Genomic DNA, 26578 nt, shown 5'->3' on the forward strand with positions numbered 1-26578 from the left:
CACATCAAAAATGTCTTCCATTCAGTTTTGCAACAGTTGATCTAAAAAAAATTGGTACAAAACAAATTCAAACACATAAATTAAAATCTTTAAAATATATATATATTTTCATTAATACAAACCAATAAATACAACTGCACAAATCTGCTGCTGTAAGTCACATTTCAACTCTAGAAATTACGCTTTAATTTTCACTTTTGACAAATGTCACACCGGTAAAAATGATCTGTAACTTGTGGGTAGTACCCTTGATCGGACAGCAGGGGGTGCTGCCTGCTCAATCATATAAACGTGGGCTAGGTGCTTGGAAGGCAACCTCCAAATGGACTAAACTGCTTCTTTGGGAGGCACTAGGCAGCACTCAGCAGTGAAAGGTGTTCCCCATTAGGGAGAAGATGCACTCTGCCTTGACACAGCAGATGTGTGGAAGACTGTGAGTAGAGTGAACTTAAGGAAAGCGCGAGGTCCTGACAACATCCCTGGGCGGGTGTTCAAGGAGCGTGCAGGTCAGCTGGCTGGTGTCCTCAAAGGCATTTTTAACACTTCGCTGGACCAAGCCATAGTGCCAGCATGCTTCAAGTCTGCCTCCATCATTCTGGTCCCACAGAAACTGTTCTTGGAACAGCATCCAACACTATCATCCCACAGCATCTGATAGGGAAACTGGAAAAGCTGGGCTTCGGCACAACCCTTTGCAATTGGCTGGTAGACTCCCTCAAACAGACCTCAGTCAGTCCACAGTGGACAGAACACCTCTTATGTCATCACCCTAAGCACATGCTCCCCTCAGGGCTGCGTCCTGAGCCCCCTGTTGTTCACCCTGATGACACATGACTGCGTCCCCAAGTTCATCACCAATCACATCGTGAAGTTCTCAGATGACGCCAAGGTGGTGGGCCTGATCAGAGACAACAAGGACCGGGACTACGGAGAGGAGATAGAGCAGCTGGTGGGCTGGTGCAGAGATAACAGCCTTTTCCTGAATGTGGAGAAGACAAAGGAAATCTTAGTTGCCATCAGGAAGAACCTGCCTAACCAAGCTCCACTGCTCATCAACGACTCAGCAGTTGAGGTGGTCAGCAGCACCAAATTCTTGGGGGTGCACATCACAGACCTAACCTGGACTATGAACTTCACCTCACTGGTCAACAGGGCACATAAACGCTTGTACTTCCTGTGGAGGATTAGGAGAGCCAACCTGCCCCCACCCTTCCTCAAGACCTTCTACAGAAGCACAATACAGAGCGTTCTGACCAGCTATCTCCCTGTGTGGTCTGGAGGCTGCAGCGCCTCAGACTGGAAGAACATGAGAAGGGTGGTAAGAACAGCAGAGGATCATCAAGGCTTCTCTTCCATCCATTAAATTTACAATACATTTCATCCCAGCGCTGTGTCCTTAGCATGTAACAATGACTCCTCACACCCCCACCATGGACTGTTCTCCCTGCTGCCCTCTGGGAAGAGACTTTGCAGCATACGATGCAGGCCCAGCAACAGCTTTGTCCCCGCTGCATTCAGACTGTAGGACTCTAAACTTGCGTCATTAATCTGCATTACCAACGTGGCTGAAACTTTTACAATCCTTTTAAATAGATCTCAATGTACTCAATGTGACCTTTCCACATTAATGCACTTTTGCACCATTTTTAAACAGGTTTTCCTTTTCTCCTACAATATTTACATTGTAATGTAATTGTTTTGTATACAAAATGACAAAGTTATCCAAGTCTAATGTACAGCAGGATGTGCTTTGGAGTAGTGGTTAGCATCTGGCCTGTGGTCCTTTCCCAAATGTCTCTCATACCCCCCCATATCAACTTTTTTGGTAAAATGATTTACACTTCCAATTTAGGAAGTCCTCTCCTTCACAAAACATGCAACTATAAGCATAGACATACTGTAGTCCTCTGTATGTCAAGTTAATTCCAAGGCCCTTTTAAAGTTCTATACAGTACTTTTAGGCCAATGGGGAGAACACAAGTTGGGAAAAAGTTGAGTTCTATGCACCTTCCGCCACTGCTTAACCAATTAAATACCAAGAAATTTAAATAGTGCAGCCCTTTTAAATGTTACCTAATTCAACAGATCCTTACCAGAAAAGGGAAACCCCGCCAAGGGGCAAAGTTTTGGTGCTCATATGCCCAGATTAAAAGCCACTGGGGTGGGGCAGCAAGGTTATGCCAGAGTTGGCAAAATAAACTTTTAAACTGAATTTGTATTGGTCATTCTACACATTATGCCTTCAGTTAGATTGACCCCGAAATCCCACATACTCCGTCTGCGCTCCGCTCCGCCACGCTGCGCTCCAGACCGCCTGCACAAAGCAAAGCCTACAGCCGCGCTGTGGCTCCGTCCCCTCCGCTCTGAGTTCCTTGGAGATCGTAGGGGGCATGCACGAGATGAACCAGGGTTTCTGTGGATCATTAAAAATAATTACAATTCATAATTCTTTTTTTAAATCAAGGCCTTAATTGGCACAAAAATTATTTAAATATGTTTATCGAAGTATTTATAATTCTTTAATAAAAATATTTATAAAAACAATTTCGTCAGATATATTATATCGCTATTAATTTGCGTGGAACTGATCATAAAGCCGTATGTTCGGAAAGGAAGCTTGAGGCGGAGAAAAAGCTAGAGGATATATATATACGTATATGTGTGTGTGTGTTTACATACATACAGGAGTCATGGAACTGTGCTTACAGCTCCTTCATATTTCATGTACACTAATAACTTGTGTACATGGTTCTTGTTGATGGCATTAAAATCATTTCTAATAGCATTAAATTAGAGTCACTCATTCCTGTATGAACCCTGTGAACGCTTAATTTAATATTACATATTCAAAAAATCCCACCATCATCCAGCATATGTTCAATTTCTGCCCAAATATATATATATATTTTTGTAGATTTTTGTAACGGGGATAAGGATAATTCAAAACTGCTTTTTTTGAATGAACTTGTTCTCTACTCCCAAACTCAGCATCTCTTTTCATTCCTGTAATAAGAAGTTTATTTTGAATGGATTTCATTAAACTTTAAGTCCCTCGGTATAAAATAAATATTTTGATGGAGATGAGAAATCTGCTTCCTCGTTGGTGAATAACCAATAGTTTGGATCCAATCATTTAAATAAACTGTGTTAGTTTTTTATATATATATATATATATATATATATATATATATATATATATATATATATATATATATAAGAATTGTGCTATAATTTCTAGTCACCAATCTGTTGCTGCTACATTTCAATTTTATAAAAACCGGAATTTGTCGATGTTCTTTTTCCTGTTTGGTGCGATTGCGGATTTTGACCTTACAGCTCGGCTCCGTAATTTGTCGGTGACGGACGGAGAAGACGTACGTGGACGGAGACGTGCGGGGGAGTAGCGGTGGATGTGGAACAGCTCTCATTGATTTCCATGAAAGACAAGCGCTCCGCACGACGTACGTCAGCGGGGCGGAGCCGAGCGCTGACGGAGTATGTGGAATCTGGGGGTTAGTTGCACTTAAACACTCGTCCATTTGGGCTTAAAGGAATAGTACACCCAAAACATGATTAGCCTTCATTTTCTACTCACCCCCATGCTGAACAACACTCTGGAGTACTTTTTTGATATCTCAAATGCATCTGGAGATCTGGGACGCTTCTTGCTGTCTGCTGACATTCAAATAATGGAGGTCTATGGTGCCCGAGGCAGAAAGGTCCATAAAAGTCCACAAAAAACGTGTCAATAGTCCTCCATACTGCTCGTCCAATGTATTCCAAGTGTCCTGAGTGGGTAGCATCCAGAATTTACTCGAAACGAAGTCATTTAGAATGTTTTTAGAGCATAAACAGTAGTGTATAGGATTTCCTGAAAGCTCGAACGTGCGCGTTCACGACGCTACGGAAGCCGGCAGACCAAACCAGATGAAAGTGCGCATTCAGCGTCTGCTCTGCCAATAATGCAAGCGTAGAAGAAGAAATGTGCTGTTTACCTGTGCAAAGAAAGAAACAACGAAAGAAAAATGTCTGAGGACTTCAGTGTTGAGGAAGAGCATGAGTTCTTTGCCGAGCTGAATGCGCTGGTTTAGTCTGCCGGCTTCCGTAGCGTCGTGATCGCGCATGTGCGCGCTTTCAGGAAATCCTATACACTACTGTTTATGCTCTAAACATTCTAAATGACTTTGTTTCGAGTAAATTCTGGATGCTACCCACTGAGGACACTTGGAATACATTGGACGAGCAGTATGGAGGAATATTGACACGTTTTTTGTGGACCTGTCTCGGGCACCATAGAACTCCATTATTTGAATGTCAGCAAGAAGCCTCCCAGATCTCCAGATGCATTTGAGATATCAAAAAAGTACTCCAGAGTGTTGTTCAGCATGGGGGTGAGTAGAAAATGGAGGCTAATCATGTTTTTAGGTGTACTATTCCTTTAAGGGGGGGAATAAACTCATTGACAAATTTCAGTCATTTCTTCAAGGTTATACTATTTGAAGTAGATCAGGATCTCCCCAAAAACCTTATCCACATTCAGGTTATATTCAATTCAGATAAACTTAATTTAGTCTTTAAAAAACTTTATTAAACAGATACATTTAAATAAAAACATGCAAATCCATAATCAGCGATGTAAGGCGCCTCTGGCTGAAGGACTGAGAGCCATCAGAGCAGCCGCAGGCCTCTTCAGCTCCTTCATGATCTGCAGACCTAAAGCTTTAACGGGTCCATAGCTGACCCGGGAGCCACCGGGACTCTGGGGCCCATCGGCTGCAGGAGAGGCTCCTGGCGGATCAGCATCATTCACGGTAACTTTCACGGGTCTGTTCCGGTGAAACAGAGACTCCCTCCGGCTGGTTGATGGGGTTGTGGCCAATACGTCGCTGAAGCCATAAGGGGTAGTCACCTTTGGCACGTGCGGCAGCGACATGGCTGCGCGGGTTGTCGGATCCGCGTCTGCCGCGTCATCGGCGGCGCGACGTGGACGACAGCAGCGCGGAGAGCGCAGACGAAAGCGGCACCTGGACGAGGGGGCGGGTTGGGATGGAGTCACAGGGAGAGAAGCTCCTGTGGCCTCCTCATCATCATCCTCCTCTGACAGCAGCGCGGAGCGGTCCGTGGAGAGACGGCGGAACATCGGAGAGGCCAGGAACGGGCTGCGTATGGAGGGGATGATGAAGGTCGGGATCCGCTCAGGAGTCAGAACCAGAGCCCGCAGAGAGGATGCAGATTTCATGGCAGACATGAGGGGAGCTGGAGACAGAAAAACATTTATTCATAAGCCTGCTGAGCGTTTAAGAGTCATATTGGCAATTAGAAAAAGCAGTTCCACTTTAGAAATACACAACCTGACATTAAGAAACAGATTTTCATAGACGCGAATCTCATAATCGTATTAAAGAATCTCGTTTATACTTTCAGTGAGAAGCAAACAGACCATTCCTGCTGAGCTTAACGTGTAGCACACATCTTAGTGTTAAAAAAAAAGAAGCAGCAAGTCTTTGCAGTGCATAAAACCTTAGATGCCAAGAAATTTGATTTTAAGGAAAATAAAAAAAGCCCACAATATACTCCTCTAAACAACAGTTCTAGACTAGGGGCCAGTTCCCCTGTAGAATTAGTCCTAGCCCCATTATGGCCCCTGTGCTTAAGACATAGTCAATATCTTGTGGCAATATACCTTGACAGAGAAACATTATTCTTTCTTTTTTCTTAAGCAACTTGATTTAACTGAAAAAGAGGGTTAAAAAGAAACATACCTGTAAAGATCAGGAAATAAAGACCTGCAGCAGTCAGAGCACACTGGAAGAGCACTGGAACACCACTGGTCCTGTATGGTGTTTGTTTTATAATCAGCTGCAGCTGGAGCCAATCAGAGGTCTTCCAATTATAGAGAGGTGATTGAATCATTGAATGGACTCGTACGCGGTCAGTCACAGCAAACGCTGCACTAAAATTTCCCACGAAGAAGAAACGTCGGAGGTGGAAGGCCGGAAAGATTGCATGTGGATGGTCGTTTGGTGCATGGCGCGTGTTTTGAAGCTGCTTATGGAGAAATGTCTTGGGCCGTGAGTAGTGAGGAAACAGGAAGCGATTCTTGTGGGATGGAAGAGGGAAATAGTGACAATGAAGGTTGGAAGATAGCAACATCAAAAAATGAGAAAAAGCGGAAAAAACAGAGATCAGTTCAAGGGGAATCTAGTTCAGAACAATCCAGTGATGATCATTCCATACATTCCACAGCACAACAAAATGAATTCAAAGTCATATTCAAAGTCGTTAATCAGGCAGACTCTTTTACAAATTGGAATCCGGTTCACTTAACAAAAACCATCAATAAACTTGTCGGAGAAGTCAGAGGTGCCAGAATTCTGTACAGTGGAGACCTGCTAATTAACTGCAGAGACAGCGCCCAGCAAGGCAAAGCAATACGGATCAACAAAATTGACGGGATAAGAGTTCAGTGCAGCTTAATGGAGAACAAAAAGTTCAGCAGGGGAGTCATTGGAGGAGTTCCTCTAAAAATTTCTGAAAAAGAGATTCTGGAAAACATAAGAGGTGCAAAAGTAAAAGAAGTAAAACGGTTAAAAACAACAAGAAACGGAGAAAGATCTGACAGTTTATCTGTGCTAATTAAATTCGAAGAAGAGCAATTACCAAGCAAAGTATTCATCGGTTACATAAGCTATAATGTCAAAATCTACAATCCTCCACCATTGAGATGTTTCAAATGCCAAAAATTCGGTCACATTGCAGCAGTTTGTAAAGGGAAACAGAGGTGTGGAAGGTGTGCAGGAGAACATGAGTACGGAAAATGTGGAAAAGAAGCTAAAATAAAATGCTGTAATTGTGGTGGAGAACATACTGCTGCCTATCGCGGCTGTGAAGCAAGCAAAAGGTCTGAGGAAATTAAAAAAATGAAATTTGAGCTCGGAATAACCTACGCTGAAGCTGCAAAAAGGATCCCATCTCAGTCAGAAAAACCCAAACCTACAGTTCAACACACAGCAAATTCCAAACCTCTAGAGAAATCTCTAAAAATTGATGAAGACTCACTTATTGTTAAAAAGACAAATTTTGTTCTTTTCATGGTAGAAGTTATTAATTGTACTGCACAGACAACAAAAAAAACGGAAAAAAATCAAAATAATAGTGAAGGCTGCAGAAAAATATCTGGACATTAAAGATTTGAACTGGGAGATGGTTGGAAGTATGATGGGAGGACCGATGGGACCATCAGAAACTGGCAGAGTTAAGATGACCTAGAGTAAATTAAAATTATATGGGCAAATGTGATTTAGTATTATGTTGGTTTAAGTTACACAGGTTTTTTTTTTTTTTTTTTTTTTTTTTTTTTTTTTTTTTGGGGGGGTGAATCGTTTCCTGTTTTCTTGCTTTACTCCATATCAGTTGGTGGCGGTAATGCACAATTCACAAGTCTGCCAACCGCCATAAAATCCCATAAGAAGAAGAAGAATTGAATGGACTCAGCAGGTTGATTCCTTCATCAGTTCATTTAAAAAAGTCCTGGATGTAGAACCGGGTCTTAAGCACATATTGTTTTTATTTTTCATTTATATTGAACTGATTTTATTTCAAAATTAGCCCATTTAAATAAATGCTGGACCTCAAAGACGTCTTTGTCAAAAAGCATCCCTGCTACTTTCCATGTAAATTAAAATTATTATTAACCTATTAGTCTAATGAATAATTTGATTTCAATAAAGGTTTAGTTTTTTTTTTTTACATTAGTGAATATATTAAGTATTATTATACTTTATAATGCTCAAATTATTTTTTTTTCCAGACTGAAATATCTGCTGTTGAAGGAGCTAAAATCTCCCTAAAAAGAAAGTTTAACAAAAAAAAAAAAAACTTTGTCTTTTTAAGGACAAAAATATCACTTAAAAAACCCCAAAAAACTATCAATTCTTAATTGAAAAATTATTTTGGAAATTAATATTCTACTGACGTAGAACGGGTATTATAAAGCAGATTTAGGATATACTAGTTTTCAACAGAGTAAAGTAAGTTTCCACACTTATCAGAATTTGGAAAATACTACAAATCTGTTGCATACTTTCAAAGATGCTTAAAGGAAGTTGCCTCTATGTAGAAATATCTTATTTCAAGTGCATATTATCTAATTATCTTATTTTAAGAGTAAAAATACTCATTCCATTGGCAAACTATCTCATTTACCTATTCAAATTAAGGGTAAATACACTTAGTTTAAGAAAATGTCACTTATTTCTAGATCTTTTGTTCCAGTGCAAAACCTCAAGCCACAAGAACATTTTCTTCCCATCCACTACCAGCCTTTTCAACAAGGCCACCCTGTGACACTGTCACCTCCTCTTCTCCGACCCCGCACAGGACCTACAAGCTACACAAATGTAGCATCTCCAGACCTCATGCACTACATTAACACAGAGCCTACTGTGCATATAGTATATAGCTTTATACTATAGTATATTGTGTGTTTTATATGGTATATAGCTATAGATTCTGTATTCTGTATATATATCTTGTTATATATATCTTGTTTGCCTGCACCATTAACACCAAGTCAAATTCCTTGTAAGTGCAAACCTACTTGGAAATAAATCTGTGTTTTTCTGTTTAACCTCGTCTCCTTCCTGAACAAAGCAACTTCAGATGCCAAAACTGGAAAATTGTGTAACGTTTGTCTTTCACCATTTCCCTTTTATTTAATATCTATACAAAATTGTTGTCAAATGCCGTTTTAATTAATGAGGTAGAAACCATTCATCTAAACCAACCTGGCCTTATGTAATTATGTAACTGCCCCGACCATCTGGATGCACAAGTCTTGGCATTGAGTTTTACACCAGTGTCACTTTTCTTTGAAGAAAATTTTCACTTCTGCTTTCTGTGAAGGTTTTCAAACCAGATCAGCTTTTTTTTAAGGTTATGTTAGTTGGTAACTGAATTTTTTTTGAATGTGCAAATCCAAATCCTTTATTAGCCACTGAGAAGTGGACATTGTGGCGATGTATTGGATTTTTTTATTGACACAACCAAAGTGTTCCTTATTGGCAGGGAAAGAGCAGAACTTATAATCTCATCAGTTACAGTAAGACATCCAGATCCAGAAGCAGATCCAGACATTCACACTGCCACTGCATTTTTGATCTTATCAGATCTATTTCAGGATAGTTTTTGACCAATGTTAACATGTTAGACCAGCTTTTGGGCTGATTTCACTGAGTAGCAGTTTTTTACCTACAAACACTCACATAGAGGCCATTTTTTGCCCGTTATTTAATGTTGAATCAGCATAACTTACTGACTTTGACTGAATATTGATTTGCACTGCCGACTGCTTATTCACAGTACCAGTTGTTTAAATATACATTTGCAATAACATACTTTAACTGTAATATGCAATTACCTTCCACTGCACTTTAATTTAGATAGCTTCCGTCCAAACTTTATTCTTTTTATAGTAAAACCCATCTGTATATATGCTATTGTACGCAACTGTAAAAACCCTTTTTATAGTAATATCCAGCTGTATATTAGATTGGGTACATATCTAGCTGTAAATTTAGTTCATAACACTAGTGATCTATATATTATATTCATTATTTATAATGGTATTCATCTCTATACTCATTCACTAGAAACTCATGTCCTGTATTTATGGAACCATTATTTATCCTGCACTTGCTGCTATTGCACTTCTGGTTAGACCTAAACTGCATTTCGTTGCCTTGTACATTTACCTGTGTAATGACAAAGTTGAATCTAATCCAATCTTACATGAGGTGAAGCCTGCATAATTTTTTTCCTCTACCTTCGGGAATTATTTTTCTCAGGTCGGCCAATTCTTTTGTATATATTTTCTTTCACCATGATTCTCTGGAGTCCCAAAGCCTCAGAAATAAATAAAAAAGTCAATGTTTGTGACCCAGTTTCCCATGTTTTGGGGTTTCTTTAGATCTGGATATGATGCAAAGCTTTTTGAGATCTTTTGATCACACGATTGGTGATTATAGTTAATAGGCCTGGATGAGGCTGAGGATGTTGAATATTTAAATATATTTAAATTGAAAAACTAATTTTTACTATGTTAACTCTGATGTCAACATTTGATTGACAGTAAAAAAAAAAAAAAATCCACTCAGAGGGACATGATTTTTAAAAGCACAGAAACTTTCTAGGAAACAGCTGATTTCAGTGAGACTTATTCACATGAAAAATATCTGATGCAGATTTAACTTCAATACATAATGCTCCATGAGATTTGATGTGGGAAATGCAGTTCAAAAGACATGTTTCTACAGATGTTTTACAAACATCATCCGTTCGTCATTTACTCATTTATTATTTTTCACATCCTGTAAAAACAGCTCTGTCTGAACCGGATAACGCATTTTAATGACATATGGCTGTAAAATAAAACTCTGGCAGAAGACTTCTGCTGTTTTCTGACTTGGCTTTGGAACGTTTCAAGATTTAATTTCAAAGATCCTAAAAATGCAAACTCTGTAAAAGATTCACAGATAATAAAAATATAGTTTTGTTGATCTACATTGTTCTCATGGTTTTTCTTTTTAAACCAAAAGTCAGAAAAGATCAGAAGCTTCGGACAAAAGTTGGACCACAATTGAGATGTTTTCTTTTACACAACAGTAATACATTGTGGTGATGATGACTGCGATGCCGTTGTGCTTATAAGCAACCCCCACTTTGCAGACTGAACTATCCAATATGAGAGAAATGAAACCCTGAAACCATCATTTGTTTTATATGAAGAATTCATCTGAGATGAAGGAACAGATGAAAAGTTTTTACTGCAGAAAGACAAACAGGAAGGAGCTGCTAAAAACAGCAGGAAGTCATGAGTCCACGCCCCCTCCAGGAAAAAAATAAGTACAGGGGTCAGTCTCATCATGTCCACTGTTAAAAATTAGTTCATTTGGATCAAGAGTTTGTGGTTTCTCCTGGCAAAGCGTCATGGAGGATCACCCCACCCCACCAGCCGTTCCTCGTCTCCATGGGAACAACATTGATTTCATGAAGAAGATGGCCCGCTGCGTGGATTTAAAGTCCCACCCCGGGGGCCCCAGCTGGTCGGCGTTTTTGGCGTCTGATTGGCCAGAGGGTTCATCAGTCGCTGTCCGACCCGACCGCAGACGAGCCTTTCCGCTTCCTCTTCGGTGCTTTGGGCTTTGAGTCTTCCTCTTCCTGCAGAAAAATATAAACAATACCAGATAAGAGGCGGTTCCCTTCAACTTAACTTTAGTAAAAAAAAGTGAACAGATATTTAAACAAACAGATATAAAACAAAATAAAATAAAACGATAGTTCAAGATCATCAAAATCCTTTGTCTTTTTCTAAATTCAACAAATTAGATAATCAAACATAAATAACCTCACCAAGGGTGAGACCTTTTCATATGATTTGTTTATTAAAATGAAACTTAATTTTGATTTTTATGGAAAATAGCCAATAAAAAAATATAAAAAATAGAGAACAGAAACAGTACGTCAGACCAATGAGAAATTGTTATTAACAGCTCCTGCTGTCATTGTGCTTGACTAACAATAAACAATAGCTGCTCTGAAATTTATCAGCAGAGGAGGCTCCATATTGTGCTAAATTGATGAAGAACATCATAACCACATGTTAAATGAATGATGGATATATTTATGTAATTTGTTTAGATGTAAAACTCAGTAAAAGCTAAAGTCAATGCTAACGTCTTTGTTTTCTTGTTGCAGGGATACGTACCGAGGCACTACTGGAGACGCTCTCCTCCTCGTTGTTGGTTGGTGGCGCTACTCCTTTCCTGGAGCGAGGCGATGAGGCCGGAGCTTTCCTCCGAGACTTCAGAGGCTTTGCCTGAGAGTCCTCGTACTCCTCGGCGAGGGCGAACAAATCGCTGAACCTGCAGAGGGGCATCAGTGTCAAACAATCTGTCATCAACAGTAAAAATGGAGAGAAGATTAATGACCGTTTTTGTACCTCATCTTGTGGGCTTCGTCACAGCTGGCCTGAACGTGCTGCAGAGCCTGAAGGATGGGAGTCTGAGTGAAAACTGATAGAGAAAGATGAAGAGAGTCATTGACTTGAGCAGATCAGAGACTGGTAATTTACTCTTTGAGCGAATGTCTGAGCTCACAGTTGTTCTTCATGTTGCTAAGACTCAGTCTCAGATTGTCCAAATGCTCCAGGATCTGTTCCAGGGTCAGCTGAGCCAGTTTACTGCTCGAACTACGAAGACTGAAGACAGACCGAGAGGAAACTTTTTTACTGTAATACAGAAAGACACACACTGGGATTGTTTAGATCTACGTATACACGTTTATTAGAATGGTCTAGTCAAAGTCCACACCTAAATCTGACTGAGAACCTAAAGACTGATGTTCATCTATCCTGTACAGAAAGCACAAAAGCCTCTATTTTATTCAAAACTGTAAAAATATGCTACTACAAACTTGATGAAAGTTGTTTCATTTCATGTTTAATTGATAAATATTGACTCCTTTGTGTTAATATAATTCAACCCCAGGGTTTGAAGACCTCTGTATTTGTCCCCACCTCTGTCTCTTGCGGGGCTGGTTGTTGTTCTTGATCAGCTGAGCTTTGATGTGTTCTCCCAGCGTGTCGTCGTATTTTGACGCCCAGTGTCGAAGGATGCTGGTGGTGAACTGGTCATCGGGGTGACACGGTCGACTCAAGACCATCTTTACCATTTCCTCACTTGGCCTTAAGGTAGAGAATACGGATGGAGACATTAAGTCAGGCAGCTGGCCACGTCACATAAGGTGAGAGTTGCTTGTTTTTTATCTTACTTTTCTCTGCGAAGCTGCAACAGCAAACAGGACAAAGCCTCTGGATGTTCTGAAAAAAAAGGGGGGGGGAAAAACCAAGGTTAGTAAAACCTCTCTTAGGCTTACAGTTGTTGCCCAGGATGATAATGTTCCAGTAGCCACCTTTGTACTTGAGGTGCTGAAGGATGGGGATAATGGTTTCCAGGGGGATGCTGTGGGCCAAGAAGAGCTGCCAAGTGCTGTACTGTTCAAAGGTTTCCCATTCCAGAGACTGGACTGGAGATGGAAGAAACAGAACATGTAGACAAGCTGGAGCCCAAATGCCATGATGGAGAACAAACTAACTCTTAATCTTACTGAGGATGTTTAGAACAGAGTCTTTCCGGAACATCACCAGGTCACCCATCATTACATGACACATCAGCTCCTGTAACTGAACACAGAGAGGCGACGTCCAGGTTAGTTGGAAAGAATGGTAGAAAAAACAACCAAAAACACTGTAATGGGAACCAGTGGGTGTTACCTGCATGGAGTCAATAACAGCTACAATCATGTTGAGCAGCTCGCCACTTCGTAGCGTTTCATCTGGAAACTAAACAGAAAGCTTTAGTCAGGCTGTGATCTGAGTCTAACGGACAACAGATGGATTAGCATGTGGGGGTGGGGAGTGGAGGAAGGAAGGAAGGAAGGAAGGAAGGAAGGAAGGAAGGAAGGAAGGAAGGAAGGAAGGAAGGAAGGAAGGAAGGAAGGAAGGAAGGAAGGAAGGAAGGAAGGAAGGAAGGAAGGAAGGAAGGAAGGAAGGAAGGAAAAGTTATGGGAATGATTTGAATGTATAGTTTCAATGGGAAAATCCTATTTTCCAATCTGGTAACAGTATGTTTTAAATCCCTTTCAGCGCTGAACTGTCCCTCTGTGTTTACCTCAGAGTAAATGGACGGTGTGAGGTAGCAGAGCAACCTGATGTCGTCCTCCTGACACGCCTTCATGTCCATCATTAAACACGTGTGCAGGTCACCGAGGGCCGTGGCTTGAGCAAACGACTCGTACAGCATCATCTTGCCATTCGCCGCTTTGCTGTTGGCACACACAGATGTTTACAGGTGTTACATTACCAGAGATGATCTGAGGGGGAACAGTCAGACTGGAACGACTTTGTATTTACCAGCATAAATGAACCCATCTTATGTCGACACCTCTTTCAAACATGCAGGGTGACATTAGATCAATAATCAATAACCACTCACAGCAGGAAGACTTCAAAAATATTTTTAAATGATATTATCTATTAGTTTTAAAGATAAATTTGGGATAAAACTGCTCTCAGCAACATAAATCTGACGTATGGATCTCCAGCTCTGATGTCACACACCTGGCTTTCAGGTAGTACAGCAGGTGGTACCCAATCTTTGGCTGCTTCTGGTAAAGTTCTGCCAACATGTCCAGCAGCACTGAGAAGCCGCTGTTGTCCTCCTGCATGGTGACCAGGTTCCTGAAGATCAGGCAGACGGGTTTGCACACAGACTCTTCCAGAGACCTGCAGACAGGAACACAAACGTCAGATAGGGTGGTTGTCACGCAGACACAGCGGGCGGTGAGCAGCAGAGATGACGCCTTACTCCTCAGTGATCTCCTCAGGGAGGACCTCCCCTCTGAAGTGATCTTTAAACAGTTCAGCCAGGCAGGAAGCCAGAGCAGACATCTGCTCTGTGTCAAAGTCGTCCTGAAAAACAGGAAAATATTCATTTCACAAAGATTATTCATTGATATAAAAAATATATAAGGAAGTGAAGACAGAACAATGTATATTTTGGGTAGAAAGTAAGCAAATTTAGAATCAAATTTGAATTTTATAATTCAATCTCCTAAAATAATATCAGCAGCTGAAATCTACCTGGTCATTTATGTTCTTTTGTGTTTACATAAATAGTTTTTATACCTTTAAGAAGCAGCTGGATTCATTCCTGATAAAGATGCTTTAATTCTCATCTCTGTTCTAATATTGATCTAATTCGACTTGCTTTTTGTGCTTCATGTTTAATTTTTTTTTTCAATTTCCAGGTTTCTACTCCATGTGGAAGTAACTGACCTCCAGGATAAGATCCACGATCTCCTGCATCACCTCACACTGGGTCTCCGTGTCACTGAGAAGAGGAAAGTTGGTCATAAACCTGATCATTGAGGTGGGAGCGGCACTTTCAAACTGGATCAGAAGGTTCTGTTCTGATCTCACCTCGTCTTCTGAATCTGCTGCACCTTCTCCTTCATGGTGTCGTCTAATTGGTCGAGCCAGGGCGTGATATCGGCGGGCTCCTCCACCACGGCCTCTTTGATTGGGTGGAACCGGAACTCCCTCTTCTTTCCTGCACAGCGATTGGTCAACGGTTAGATTGATGTGATGCTTAAGTAACAAGGTAAGCACAGAAACACCTGGAACATCTGCAGCTGTAAAACAGTTTGATTGGTGCATATCTCAAAGCTACTGGGTTGAACTGGACTGAATCAGTTTAACAGGTTTGAAGGAAACGGTTCCACAGATTACAAAATCAAGTGGACTTAACTGGTTTGGATGAAGTTCTAATCAAACAGCCTGTGGTTCTTTTTTCCTACCTTTATTGTTGACTTCCTCCTCGTCGTCGCTGAAAGCAGCTTCCGTGTGGTCATAACAACCCTCCTCCTTGTCCAGGACGTGGTTGTCCATGTCCATGGAAGCAGCCTCCTCCATCTTCACTGCAGGACGCAGAAACATTCATTTTTTCAAGTTTTAGCTGCAGGCGTTTGCTCAGGTTCTTTTGTGAAAAGGTTAGAAATCTGTGTATAAGGTGGTTTGAGTGTTTGCATGTGCAACCTTCAGTGGGAGGGGATGGCGGGCTGCAGAATTCGGGGAACCGTTCTCTAAGCATTGATCTGAGCTCTCGGTCCAGTTTCGGGTTATCAAACAGTGGAGCAAGGTGACTGAGACAGAGATGGATGAAAAATTATTAAAATTACTAACCAATGAGAGAAAATAAGGTGTGGATGTTTTAAAAACACAATGCTGATTGTGACGTCGTTCTTACGCCAGCACCCTCTTCTCCATGATAAAGTTGAGTGAATTGAACACGCCCTGACGGACCTGAGACTCCAGCGGAGGAAAGAAGTGAGGGATGATCTGAGGAATCAAAGAGGACTGTGTTACTCATGGAAACGTTAAGAGTTGGCTGTGTATTTTTGCACCCTGGCTGCATATTACCCTGCACATGAAGTCCAACAGAGTGGCGGTGATGGCAGGATGAGGCTTCATGGAGTGATGCATCACTAAGATAGCTGGTTCTGAAATACAGAAAGAAAATTAGCTTAACAGGTGAGTTTTCTAATTTTGTTTAGGCAGACAGGTCAACCAGAGAGGAGCAGAAAATACATCTGGTTAGAAACTAAGGGTTTCTGCAGATTTTACTGTGTTAAATGTAATATTTGTTCAACCCTTAAAAGACTTCTATCCATCTATTCTATCTATAACTAACCTAATAAAAAAAAAAAAAAGTTAAAAAGTTTTTTCTAACGAACTCACTAATTCACTGTTTGTAAAAATATAATGACATGAATTTGTATGCTTTTGTTTCTTACAGAATGAAAAAAAATAAGATGAGAGACAATAAATATACTTACTGTCATTTTTTACACTAAATCTATGACTTGCAACATTTTTGTTAAAATACTAAACAGGCTAGAAACGATTTTAAAATTAGTTCTGTTTCTGGTGATAGTGTTAAATTATGGAATGAACCAAGCGTGGGTTCAAGAAAAAAATGTATTTTTTAGGGAGTGATAATATTTTAGGGTTAAAAACCTTTCATCTGGTCTTGATCTTCAGGAGAAAGGTTATGTTTTCAGTCGTGTTTGTCCCTTAGTAGGATCACTTTAAAAGGTTTGAACGGATTTTAATGGAATTTATATCAGAAGTGTTCCCCCTTAATCCATTAAATTATGATGGTGCTCCAGATCATAATCTAGATAACAGTATTTCTTAAAAGATTCAAAATTTTTTGGCAGCGCAAGCAGTTCCCCACTAATCCAGTGGGAGGCAGCAGTGAATATTGACGGCTTCAGAATTGGACTTAAAAAGTCCAGAATTATTATGTAAACTGAAGACAAAAACACAAGAAGAGCTATGCTTCGCTTAATCAAAGAAGAAATCAGAGTAAATGAAGAAGGTAAGAGCAGCACAAACACCAGAGGCTGCAGATTCATGCTGTGCCTCTGTCAGGGCAGCCATGCAGAAGCTTGTTGGCTGGTTTGTTTGTTAGCAGGATTACTTGAAGAGCTATGAACCTATTTTAAACTATTTTTATCAGAGGTGACTCTCATGTCAAAGAAGAACTCATTCAAATTTGGTAATGATCCAGATCATGTGTCACATTTATCTGTTGGTTGGAAATCATAATATGGGACAGGATTTGCTGCTTGGTGGAGGTCTGCGCTCTTTAAGAGCTTTTGTAGTTCTTTTTTTCTTCATCTATTGATTTCTTTCTTTAAGTCAATTTTGAAATATTTTTTTTATTTATTTAATATGAGTGCGGATATGTAGTTCAATTTAATGTTCAGAACCGACACAAATGGGTAGTTGTGCTTCTACCTGTACGCCTTCAGTCAGTCTCCAGCTGATGTTGTTTGCAGTTTTATTTTAAGACTGACTAAACAAAAAAAAAAAAAAAAAAAAAAAAAAGCCCACCAAAACTAAATAGAAATTTAAACCGGTGTTTTCAGCTCTCCTATTTGATTTAATTAAGTTATAGACTTTACCTTAAAAATCATCACTAAAGAATAGAGTTTAATTTAACTTGTTTATAAGTAACAGTATCAAATACAGCAAAACATTTTTAGTTAGAAAACTTTTGGCACTTCCCAAACATATTTTTATAATTTATGCAGAATCCAGGAATTCACAACCTCTAACACTCAATTTATCACATTATCTTTACAAAGATATCGTTCTGAGGAATAACCAGAGTAAATGGACTGAGTAATCTGTGAGTCAAATACTGAATATCGGATTAATTGAATCATATTTCTTAAATACATAAAACTACCATATTCTGACATCTTTAGTAAATGAACCATCTGGAAATTTTGTGCATGGCTAAAAATATTCTTACCTAGTAGAAAGAAGTTGTATGTTTTAGTTGGTGGCCTCACCTTGAATGAATGCTTTTCAGGACCCTTTAAACCTTATCTTGTTGCTTTTAAGATATATGGTGTCAGATTTATTACTCTGGTGCCAAGATATGAGAAATCTCCTAAAGGTTGCTTTGTTTTACCCTTTTCACATCTGTTTCTCATCACTGTTCTGCTATGTACTGCAGGGCTATAAAGGATGTGATTACTTTTTGCTCGGAGCACATTCAATGACTCCTCTGAAGTGAAGTGTGGTTCTGAACGTTATTTACCTTTGAATAAACTTGCAAAGACAAGATTGATCTTCTCTTTTTGTTTCCTCAAACAATGTCTCACTTCTAGATAATCAACATTTCCATAACAGAATGAATCACCCAGCAGCATTTACTAAAATAAGACAAAGGATGGTAACAGTATGCTTTGATGCGTAGCTAGGAATAATAATTTAACAATTATTTGGATCCAAAACTGCAACCTATATTAAACAATCTGCAGAACATTAAATAGTTTATATGATGGAGCTCCAGTTGGTCAGACCCTCGGGAAAAACCTAAAGTCGGCATTGGTCAGGAAATCTCTGATTAGTGCCTCTTATCGGAGAAACAACCCGCTGTCTGGTAGGAGCTCCTTTGTCTCTTTTAGTAATGCAATGCTGTTCATAAGCTAATAAGGGAAGCGTAAATATGAATTAATGAATAAGAACATTTGGACTTGGAGAAACCTGCCTTAAATCTCCATGTGTGAGAAGAAACAGAGCGATCTGCAGATAAATGTATCCTGCAGCATAGCGTGTTGTGATGACCCTGGAACAGAGCATGACCTCCAGTTTATTCTTACCTATATTCATGATGCTGTCTTTTTCTGGGTTGAAGAACAACCAGTCGTAAAACAGAGCCAGCTTGGCATTGGAAGCAGCCACATTCGACTGCAGAAAAGCAAACAATCTGATTACAAGCTAACCTGTTTATATAACTGTCACTTTCACACAGAGCCTGGGGACAAGCCATCTTACTGTGCAGGTGGTGAGCAGCCAGCCAATGATAGCCCAGCGTGGCAAGATATCGGAGCTCAGCACCTCGTTGGAGGGATGGACGACGCCACAGATGTATCGGATCAGGTCGCAGCGCAGCGACTGGCTCTCTGCTGTGGACAGGTACTGTCTCTGAAACCAGTCCTGGTACCGCTTCTGCTGCCCGAAACGCACCTGGGGGCATGTCAGGACAAAAAACCATGAGTCAGAAGCGGCAAAAAGAGAAACAAATGAACACTGCCCTGCAAAAATATTCAAACTCATGAAGACTTTTCCATATTCAGTTGAATTATAGCAGATCTTATGTGATTTTATGCTAGAGCAGACGTCAAAGGAAATTGAAGCCATATTTTAAAAAAAGATCTGAAAAGTTTGGTATGTTTTAAGGGCGTAAACAAATGATCGACTCCCTATTAAATTTTAATTAATGGTTAATTATATTTAAATTGTACCATCCTAATCATTGATAACATCTTTAAAAGAAATATCTCATAGTGTTGTAGTGTTACTGCCGATCACTTGAGGGCGCCACTGTCAATTCATAAACACTCCAGGGTTAGTTACTGTTTAACGGCAACAAGGATGCAGAATGCACTTTTTGTGGTTCTGTGACTAAATAAACGCTCCATAAACTTTTTGTGCCCCAAGCAGAAATAAGAAAAACACGTTTGTCATTTTTAGACACAAAGATTAACTTACTAAAAAAAATAGGACGGATAAATCATTATTTGTATTACATAAAATAATGTTTTGAGTGTTTTTTCTATATGTCCTTTGTCCCTTGACTCTCATAGCAACCAGAATACTGCTTCAAAATGCTGCTAACAGCATAAAGTCTTTCCTAGAACTTAATACTGACTGCATTAAAAACGTAGAGCTATATCCTAGGTAGGGTTGTCAAAAGTATCGATACTCAAAAAAGTATCGATACTGAAACGTTGTATCCGGATACAATACTAATTTTCAAAAGTATCGTTACAGTGCCACCAGCAGTGCAGAATAGTGGAAAATGCACTTTCTGAACACTGTGTGATTGAATAATTCTACACACTTTTCAGTTTCAGACTTTTTTTTGTAACAGGTGCAGCTGCTGAGAATTATGTTTGTTTCTTAACCAGTGTCATTGCTATGTGTGCAAAGCATAGCCAAGTAAGGAAAACTTAATTTTAATTTTGTAAGTTTTTTTATCAAGCTTGCTTAATACTGTGCACAGCATACAACCTCAAAATATTGTTCTTATTTTTTATTGTATTTTAATTATTAATCAAAATATTTCTGTTGAAATTTGGAGTTTTTATTCTTGTGGCATCGAAAATGGTATCGAGTATTGAATATTTTCCTTAGTATCGGTATCGAGTTGAAAAGTTTAGTATCGTGACAACCCTAATCCTAGGTAGCATTCGCCTCTTTGAAACAAAGTGGTAAATTGTCTGACAGTATGTCAGAGCGACATTTCTTTGTCTTTTAATTACATTTTCATACATTGGAAATCATAAGTGTTTAATTATATTTTTTTTATTTATTATTATTTTTAATGGTTTTTCCATCGATTCAGTGACCTAATAGCACCCTGTTTTGTTATATCTTATGCACAAGTTTAATAGAAATAGAAAAAAATAGAACTTTATTGATCTCTCATCGGAGAAATGTACCTCTGCATTAAACCCATCCCAAAGGGAAACTGAGCTGCCACTGTGCAGCGCCTGGGGAGCAGTGTGTGGTTAAGGGTCTTACGCAGAGACCCAAAGTGGAGGCTGGGGGGTTCGAACTGGATACATGCAACCTTCTCAGAGCACAAGCGCACTGTTCTAACCACTAGGCCAACACTCCCCTTGACGTGTAAAAAAAAAAAACAACTAAAAATGTTTCTATGCAGTCAGTATTAAATGCTGCTGAATGATAAATAGTTCAAATATAATGATGTAATTTTCAAATATAACTTGTATGAAAAGATCCTCTTCATGCTAGACAAAGTTCAGGTCAAGTGTTGAGGAAGATTGCCATTTCTGACCACATTAGACCCATATTGATTTTTTAAGATATGTGGCAGAAAACAAACGCATTAAGTCACTTTAAATATAGCACCAAACCCAAAATTTAATCATTTAGATCAAAGCACATTTATGCCTTTTAATGACCCAGTCAGAGTCCAAACCCAGCACCAAAGGTGTTGGTCTCTATAAGAGCAAAGCATCTAGAGACATACCTCAAATGCCTCGCAGCTGTGATGGACTAATCACAGACAATCCATATTAAATGCACAAAGTGAAAGGGTTGGGGGGGTGTAAATATCTTTGCAGGGAATTGAACAAACATGTTTAGCTTTTTACCCTGGAGGTCATGAACAGCAGCTTAGTCTCCATATCTGGAGTCAGTCGACAGGCTAGAAATTTACGAGACGTTCGAGCCGTCAGAAGCTGGAGGATTCCTGCAGCAAAGACATCACCATGAACACGTCAGAATATGACCACCAATAACACATGAGGCAGTAACGATAGTCAGGACGAACTGCTGAGCCCACCTGTAAACTGAGGACTGAGGACTTGTGGGTTGTGCAACAAGTCCCTCCACAGCAGCTCCATCTCTGGGATCCGGGCGACATTCTGTAGCAGACGAACCAGATCTCTGCCAATGATTAGGCACTCCATGAACTACACAGAAACAAAGAGACAGGGTTTCCAAGGTGACAACGAGGTTCTGAACAGACACCAGATCTCCCTTCCTCTTCTTTTTACCAACCTTTTCCCGCAGCATGCTGATGCAGAAGTCCACTTCTTTCTGACGCAGAGGCAGCAAGTTGGGCGCTCCATGATCGACAATCAGACGGAGGTAGGTGTACACTGACATCGCTATTAGCATCCCACTTTTCAACACCCACTCCCTTCAGAGAGCAAAACATTCAGTTCCTTCATGACAAACTTAAAGTGCTTTACCAAAGCTGAAAGCATGGATGTGAGCGGGACGTACTTTTGATCGACGAGGATTTCCAAGACGTTCTCTGCTAACCAGAGGTTCTTTGTGGAGATGTCTCCTCCTGCAGGAATAAATACCAACATCAGAACACACAAAGGGCTCGGATTTAGAACTAAGAGATGAAGGCTGTGCAAGTCTGACCTGCGATCTGTTTCATAAGAGTCATGATGACACCATCGGCTCCCATGACTCCACTTTTGACCAATTCTTTGACCAGCCACACCAGCTGCAGAGAGAAACCCCGTCATTAACAACAGCAGCACCGAAAAAAGGACTTGGGAGACGAGTTCCCTACTGCAGGATAACACTGCCTTTTACCTGTGATCTTGGAACCTCCTGCAGTTTGAGAAATTTCTCCATCAGGATCTGGTTGATTTTCACCAGGATGATGTTCATTCCGTCCCTGTTGACCAGTGTCAGGTCCCTGTAGCACTGTTCCAACAAAAGCAGTCAATGAGAAAGCGCTGATGCTAGAGTTACAGTTATATCAAAGTGACCAAACACGAGGTGGAGACTCACCCTTGTGGCCTGTGTCGGCTCTGTGAGGACCAGGGTGAACAGACCCAGACACACCTCCTCATGCTGCTGCTGTCCTTTACACACCTAAAGATATGGTGCAGGTCACATATATTAGCTACTGTTCAACTGCTGCAACATGATTTCACACTGAAATTTATGAAAAAAAACAAACTTCAAGTTTTAATTTTAATCCCAAATAAAGAAATGGCTCTCACAGGACCTTTGGAAGAGAAGCTGGCCCACAGCATCACAAATTCCCCACCGTGTTTAGCCATTCCCCCCACAAAGTTTAAAGTAGAAATGATGGAGGCATTTAACTGAGTTTAAATTCGTTACGTTTCTCTTTTCACTGTGATTTTTTTTCTTTTGGATAAAAATGTGTAAAATAAAAACAAAAAAAACAATTCACATGTTCAATACATTTTTCAAATTATTATACAATTTCACATTATTTATTGACTGCATCTTAAAATATTAAAGATCACTAAGCTTTAATTCGGCTGTTTATATTAGGAAAGGGACAGCATGATTACAGACAACCAATAAAAATCAGTCTGAATATAGGTTAACACAGCAAATATTAACAAAGGTTTTTGTTTGGAAAAATCTCAAGTATTTTTTCCTAAAATTCCGTGTAAATTATAGAAAACGTATGAAGAGTGTTTCTTACGCTGGCAGTGAGTGCATCGTTTGCCTCCCTTTCTGACAGCCCATTGCTCAACGTCTGGACGATTCCAACACAGCGCTCCAACCTCTGCATAAAAATAAACGAGAATCATCAAAACACTGATTTTATCTGTCCATCCAGACCTGTGTGTTAACAAGCAATGATGATGGATCCCATCTCAAAAAGAGGAAACAGAAAAAAAGAAGTAAGCCTACTTTGAAAAAGATTCACAGTTCAATTGCTTCAGTAGGAAAAAAACTGAGCATCTCCAAACTAACGCAGGTTTGGTGTGGTTGAAAAGTATTAGCAAAGCTTTGTAGGGCAGACGGATAAGATACCGCTTTTTTTTAGGACAATCTGACCCTATTAAGTTTTGTTTATTAGCTTGTTTGACTGAACCAGTTATAAATACCAACTAAAGCAAAGTATCTATGATTTAAGCAAACAGCAGATGTTGTTGGGCTTTTGGCTAAATAAATTAATAAGGAATTATAAAAAAAAGTGTTAAGGATGCAAATAAAAGACAGTTACACCAACTATGGTAATTAACAATGAAAAGAGAATACAGTCATATTCAGCTAGTTAACAACCGCTAGGCTGGTCTTGGTTTACTTTTGAAGTATTACTTAGAGCTATCAATTAAATCAAAACACAATTTTCGTCACAGTGTTACACAATATAAGACCACAGAGGGCTATAATATTTAGTTGGATATTAAGTTTCATTGATTGGGCTTTTTGCACTTTCTACTGGACCAGTTGGATGGACCCAAACCAGTCTTATGATCTTAATATTGTTTATTAATAGCTGGTTAAGTAATCAACTCTACAGAAATAGGTGGAGACACTGATTATGAAAGGAAAGTTCAAGCAAATATCTGCTTATAATAAGGAATACTGTGATTCCAAATACAAAAAGAAGTTTTAAAATGAGTGTTTTTTTTAAATAATGTGCAGCCTATTTTCAAAATAACTCTAGCCTGTAAGAGTTCAGGTATAATGCTCTGGGTGAAGAATTTTACAAGGGCTGGGCAGTTAATCATATTTGGTTAAAGCTAGCAAATAGCATGACAGAAAAGGCCATGCAGACCCCTAAATAGAAGGTCATGAAAACAATGAAACCTTGGAGTGAAACATCTACAAGCAAAGCAAAACTCCCTTAAGTTATCACCTAAATAGTGGCTTTTTAGCCATGCTGCATGGAAGAAGAGCAGAACACTCTACATTGCTCGGAAGGCGAGGATGTGATGATAGAAAGGAGGAGGACATTAGTGAAAGATATTCTACAAGAATAGCAACAAGCACAGTATATCGGGAGGCTTTTAATGCCCTTCATGGAGTCCAGGTTAAACACTCCTCTGAGCAACCAGATCAACCTGTTTAAAAGTGTTTGAAACAGCAGAAAGTCTCCCCCTCCACATTGTTGAATGACACTAAAAAAGAAAACTATATCACAGTTATTGTCCACTTGACTGAAATGAAAATTACTCTGACAGCATGTGAGGGCTTTCAAACAAATATTCATCTTTAACTATTCAGTAAACTAATAAGCTACCTTTGTGTTGTATCTTTTAAATAAGTTGAATAATGAGTAATAAAACATGTTTTGCTTATTTAATCAGAACTTTAAACTGCTGGAACAGTAAATAGATAGAACATAATGATGTATTCTATTTCTTTTAACACAGCATGTCATAAAAAACTATTTAGTCCTTCAGGTTACTAAAAGATCTTTATACAAAAAAGCTCTTAAGATAAACACTTTTTAATTTACTGCTAGTAGATTGATAAAGTCAAACTTTGGATTAATTAAATGTTATCACCAATGGAGAGGTAAGTTTAGAAACAAGTCACTACTAGAGCTGGGTATTTTCGCCAAAGTCCTTAATCGATTTGATTTTGATTCATACAGTTCTAAATCGCTTAATTTCGATTCCATCTGTTTTTACAACAATTAAAGTGGTTCAATTGTGTTTCAAAATACTCATGTATTTAATTTTTTCCTGTCATATTAAACGGATTTACGAGTCCAAACTTGTATATCGGACAGTTTAAACTTGAGATGTGAACAAAACTATCTCAAAAGTGCAAACTTGTTTGTGAAAAGTGAAAAAAGTGAAGCCTCACTCGAGCAAGCAGACCAGACACAGTGGGGACACAGAAGACATGCATGATCTGCATTATCTTCCCTGTACAAACTATATTTGCAGCATGGTCTGTAACAACTACAGGGTGTTTGCTGTTCAGTATCCATTTGTTAATGTCTTTGGTCAACCTATTGGCTATATTTGCAGCTGTCTGGCTTGAAGTAATCTTCAGTGCATCTTTCCTGCTCATTTGAATGTGAGCGTCACTATAAAACTAATCGATCTCATTCCCTAGACATCAATTTTGCAAAAATGTAAAGGAATCGATTCAAAATCGATTAAATCGATTTTTTTACCCAGCCCTTGTCACTACTTTCTGTTTGCTCATTTTACACCAACGGTAAGTAGCCGATTGCAGAGCCTGAATAATAACCAGCCATCATAGCATTTTAGAGACCCAGTGGAACATTACACAACATTCTACACCGAGACCAGCAATGCTAGAACCTAGAACCAATACACGACAAGCCTATTAATAAACAAATGTTAACAACAATAAGTTGCAAGTAAAAAGAAGCCTTTTTTTGGTTTGAATAAAAGCAACACAGTGTTTGATTTGAATTTGTGTGATAATAACATGACACTGCAGTATTTCTACAAATTATATTAACTGCAAATCTGCATTAAATACAATAATAGATTTGACAAATACAACTACAGGCTTAAGACTGAAACCAGGAAGAAAAAACATTTGTTTCATCACTTTTGTCACCCAACAGGTGACAAAAGCAAAGATTGTTGAATAAAATAAACAACTCTAAAAGGCTTTCAAAAGCTCTGACATGTGAAACAAGGCGCATGCGCACCTGTCACATAGCTCTCATCCATATGTTTACGTAGCATTAGCATGCTAAGTATATTCCATAAACTTAAGAGACTTATAATAACAAAAGCAGCGTATATTAGAGCCACATATCCACCAAACAAACTATACACTTCAATCTCTTCAAGCGTTAAATCACCAACAATGTATTCACACTCTTCACGGGTCTATTCCTATAAACCACCGCTGCTAACCTTCTGCTAGCGATGCTAACTAGCCTGCTAGCAGCAGCACTTAATAAAATGGTTCCATCATGTCTTTGTACCTTTGGCTTTTTTTAAACAATTATAATTTAATCGACTCTTGCACAGTCCCGTTCTGTCCTTCTTCACCCAGAATGAATTTATATATAAAGGCTACCAGCCCTGATCTCCCTACCTCTTCTAACTCGTCTTTGGCATCCAGCTGGGTGGACACCAGGAGCCGGCCCTGTGGCTTCGCCTTTGCCGGTGCAGGCTCCAT

General features: G+C 39.4%; 2 protein-coding genes across 3 annotated transcripts; both read right to left on the reverse strand.

The window, feature by feature from the left end:
- Window positions 1-4576: 4576 nt before the first annotated feature.
- On the reverse strand, window positions 4577-5253 carry LOC119777992 (C2 calcium-dependent domain-containing protein 4C-like). Its single transcript, XM_038276997.1, has one exon. It carries the CDS (start codon window positions 5246-5248, stop codon window positions 4628-4630), a length of 621 nt encoding a protein of 206 aa, XP_038132925.1. The 5' UTR covers window positions 5249-5253; the 3' UTR covers window positions 4577-4627.
- A 5077-nt stretch (window positions 5254-10330) lies between these two features.
- Window positions 10331-26578, reverse strand: ints3 (integrator complex subunit 3). 2 transcript variants are annotated; one of them, XM_038277181.1, is made up of 29 exons: window positions 26495-26578; window positions 23151-23234; window positions 22481-22564; window positions 22280-22393; window positions 22103-22187; window positions 21956-22022; window positions 21728-21869; window positions 21510-21639; window positions 21319-21416; window positions 18971-19162; window positions 18796-18883; window positions 16037-16116; window positions 15864-15955; window positions 15653-15759; window positions 15415-15534; window positions 15038-15167; window positions 14894-14948; window positions 14424-14527; window positions 14177-14341; window positions 13728-13881; window positions 13331-13399; window positions 13165-13240; window positions 12970-13083; window positions 12829-12877; window positions 12575-12742; window positions 12156-12256; window positions 11999-12071; window positions 11765-11921; window positions 10331-11217 (listed from the first exon to the last, which is right to left on the reverse strand). In XM_038277181.1, exons 1-29 carry the CDS (start codon window positions 26576-26578, stop codon window positions 11140-11142), a joined length of 3060 nt encoding a protein of 1019 aa, XP_038133109.1. In that variant the 3' UTR covers window positions 10331-11139. The 2 variants fall into 2 exon arrangements, with proteins under 2 accessions (XP_038133109.1, XP_038133108.1); XM_038277180.1 differs by having other exon boundaries at window positions 12156-12286.

The sequence above is a fragment of the Cyprinodon tularosa genome, unplaced genomic scaffold, assembly GCF_016077235.1.
Source record: "Cyprinodon tularosa strain WSP-4 unplaced genomic scaffold, ASM1607723v1 ctg13, whole genome shotgun sequence".
NCBI classification, from domain to species: Eukaryota; Metazoa; Chordata; class Actinopteri; order Cyprinodontiformes; family Cyprinodontidae; genus Cyprinodon; species Cyprinodon tularosa.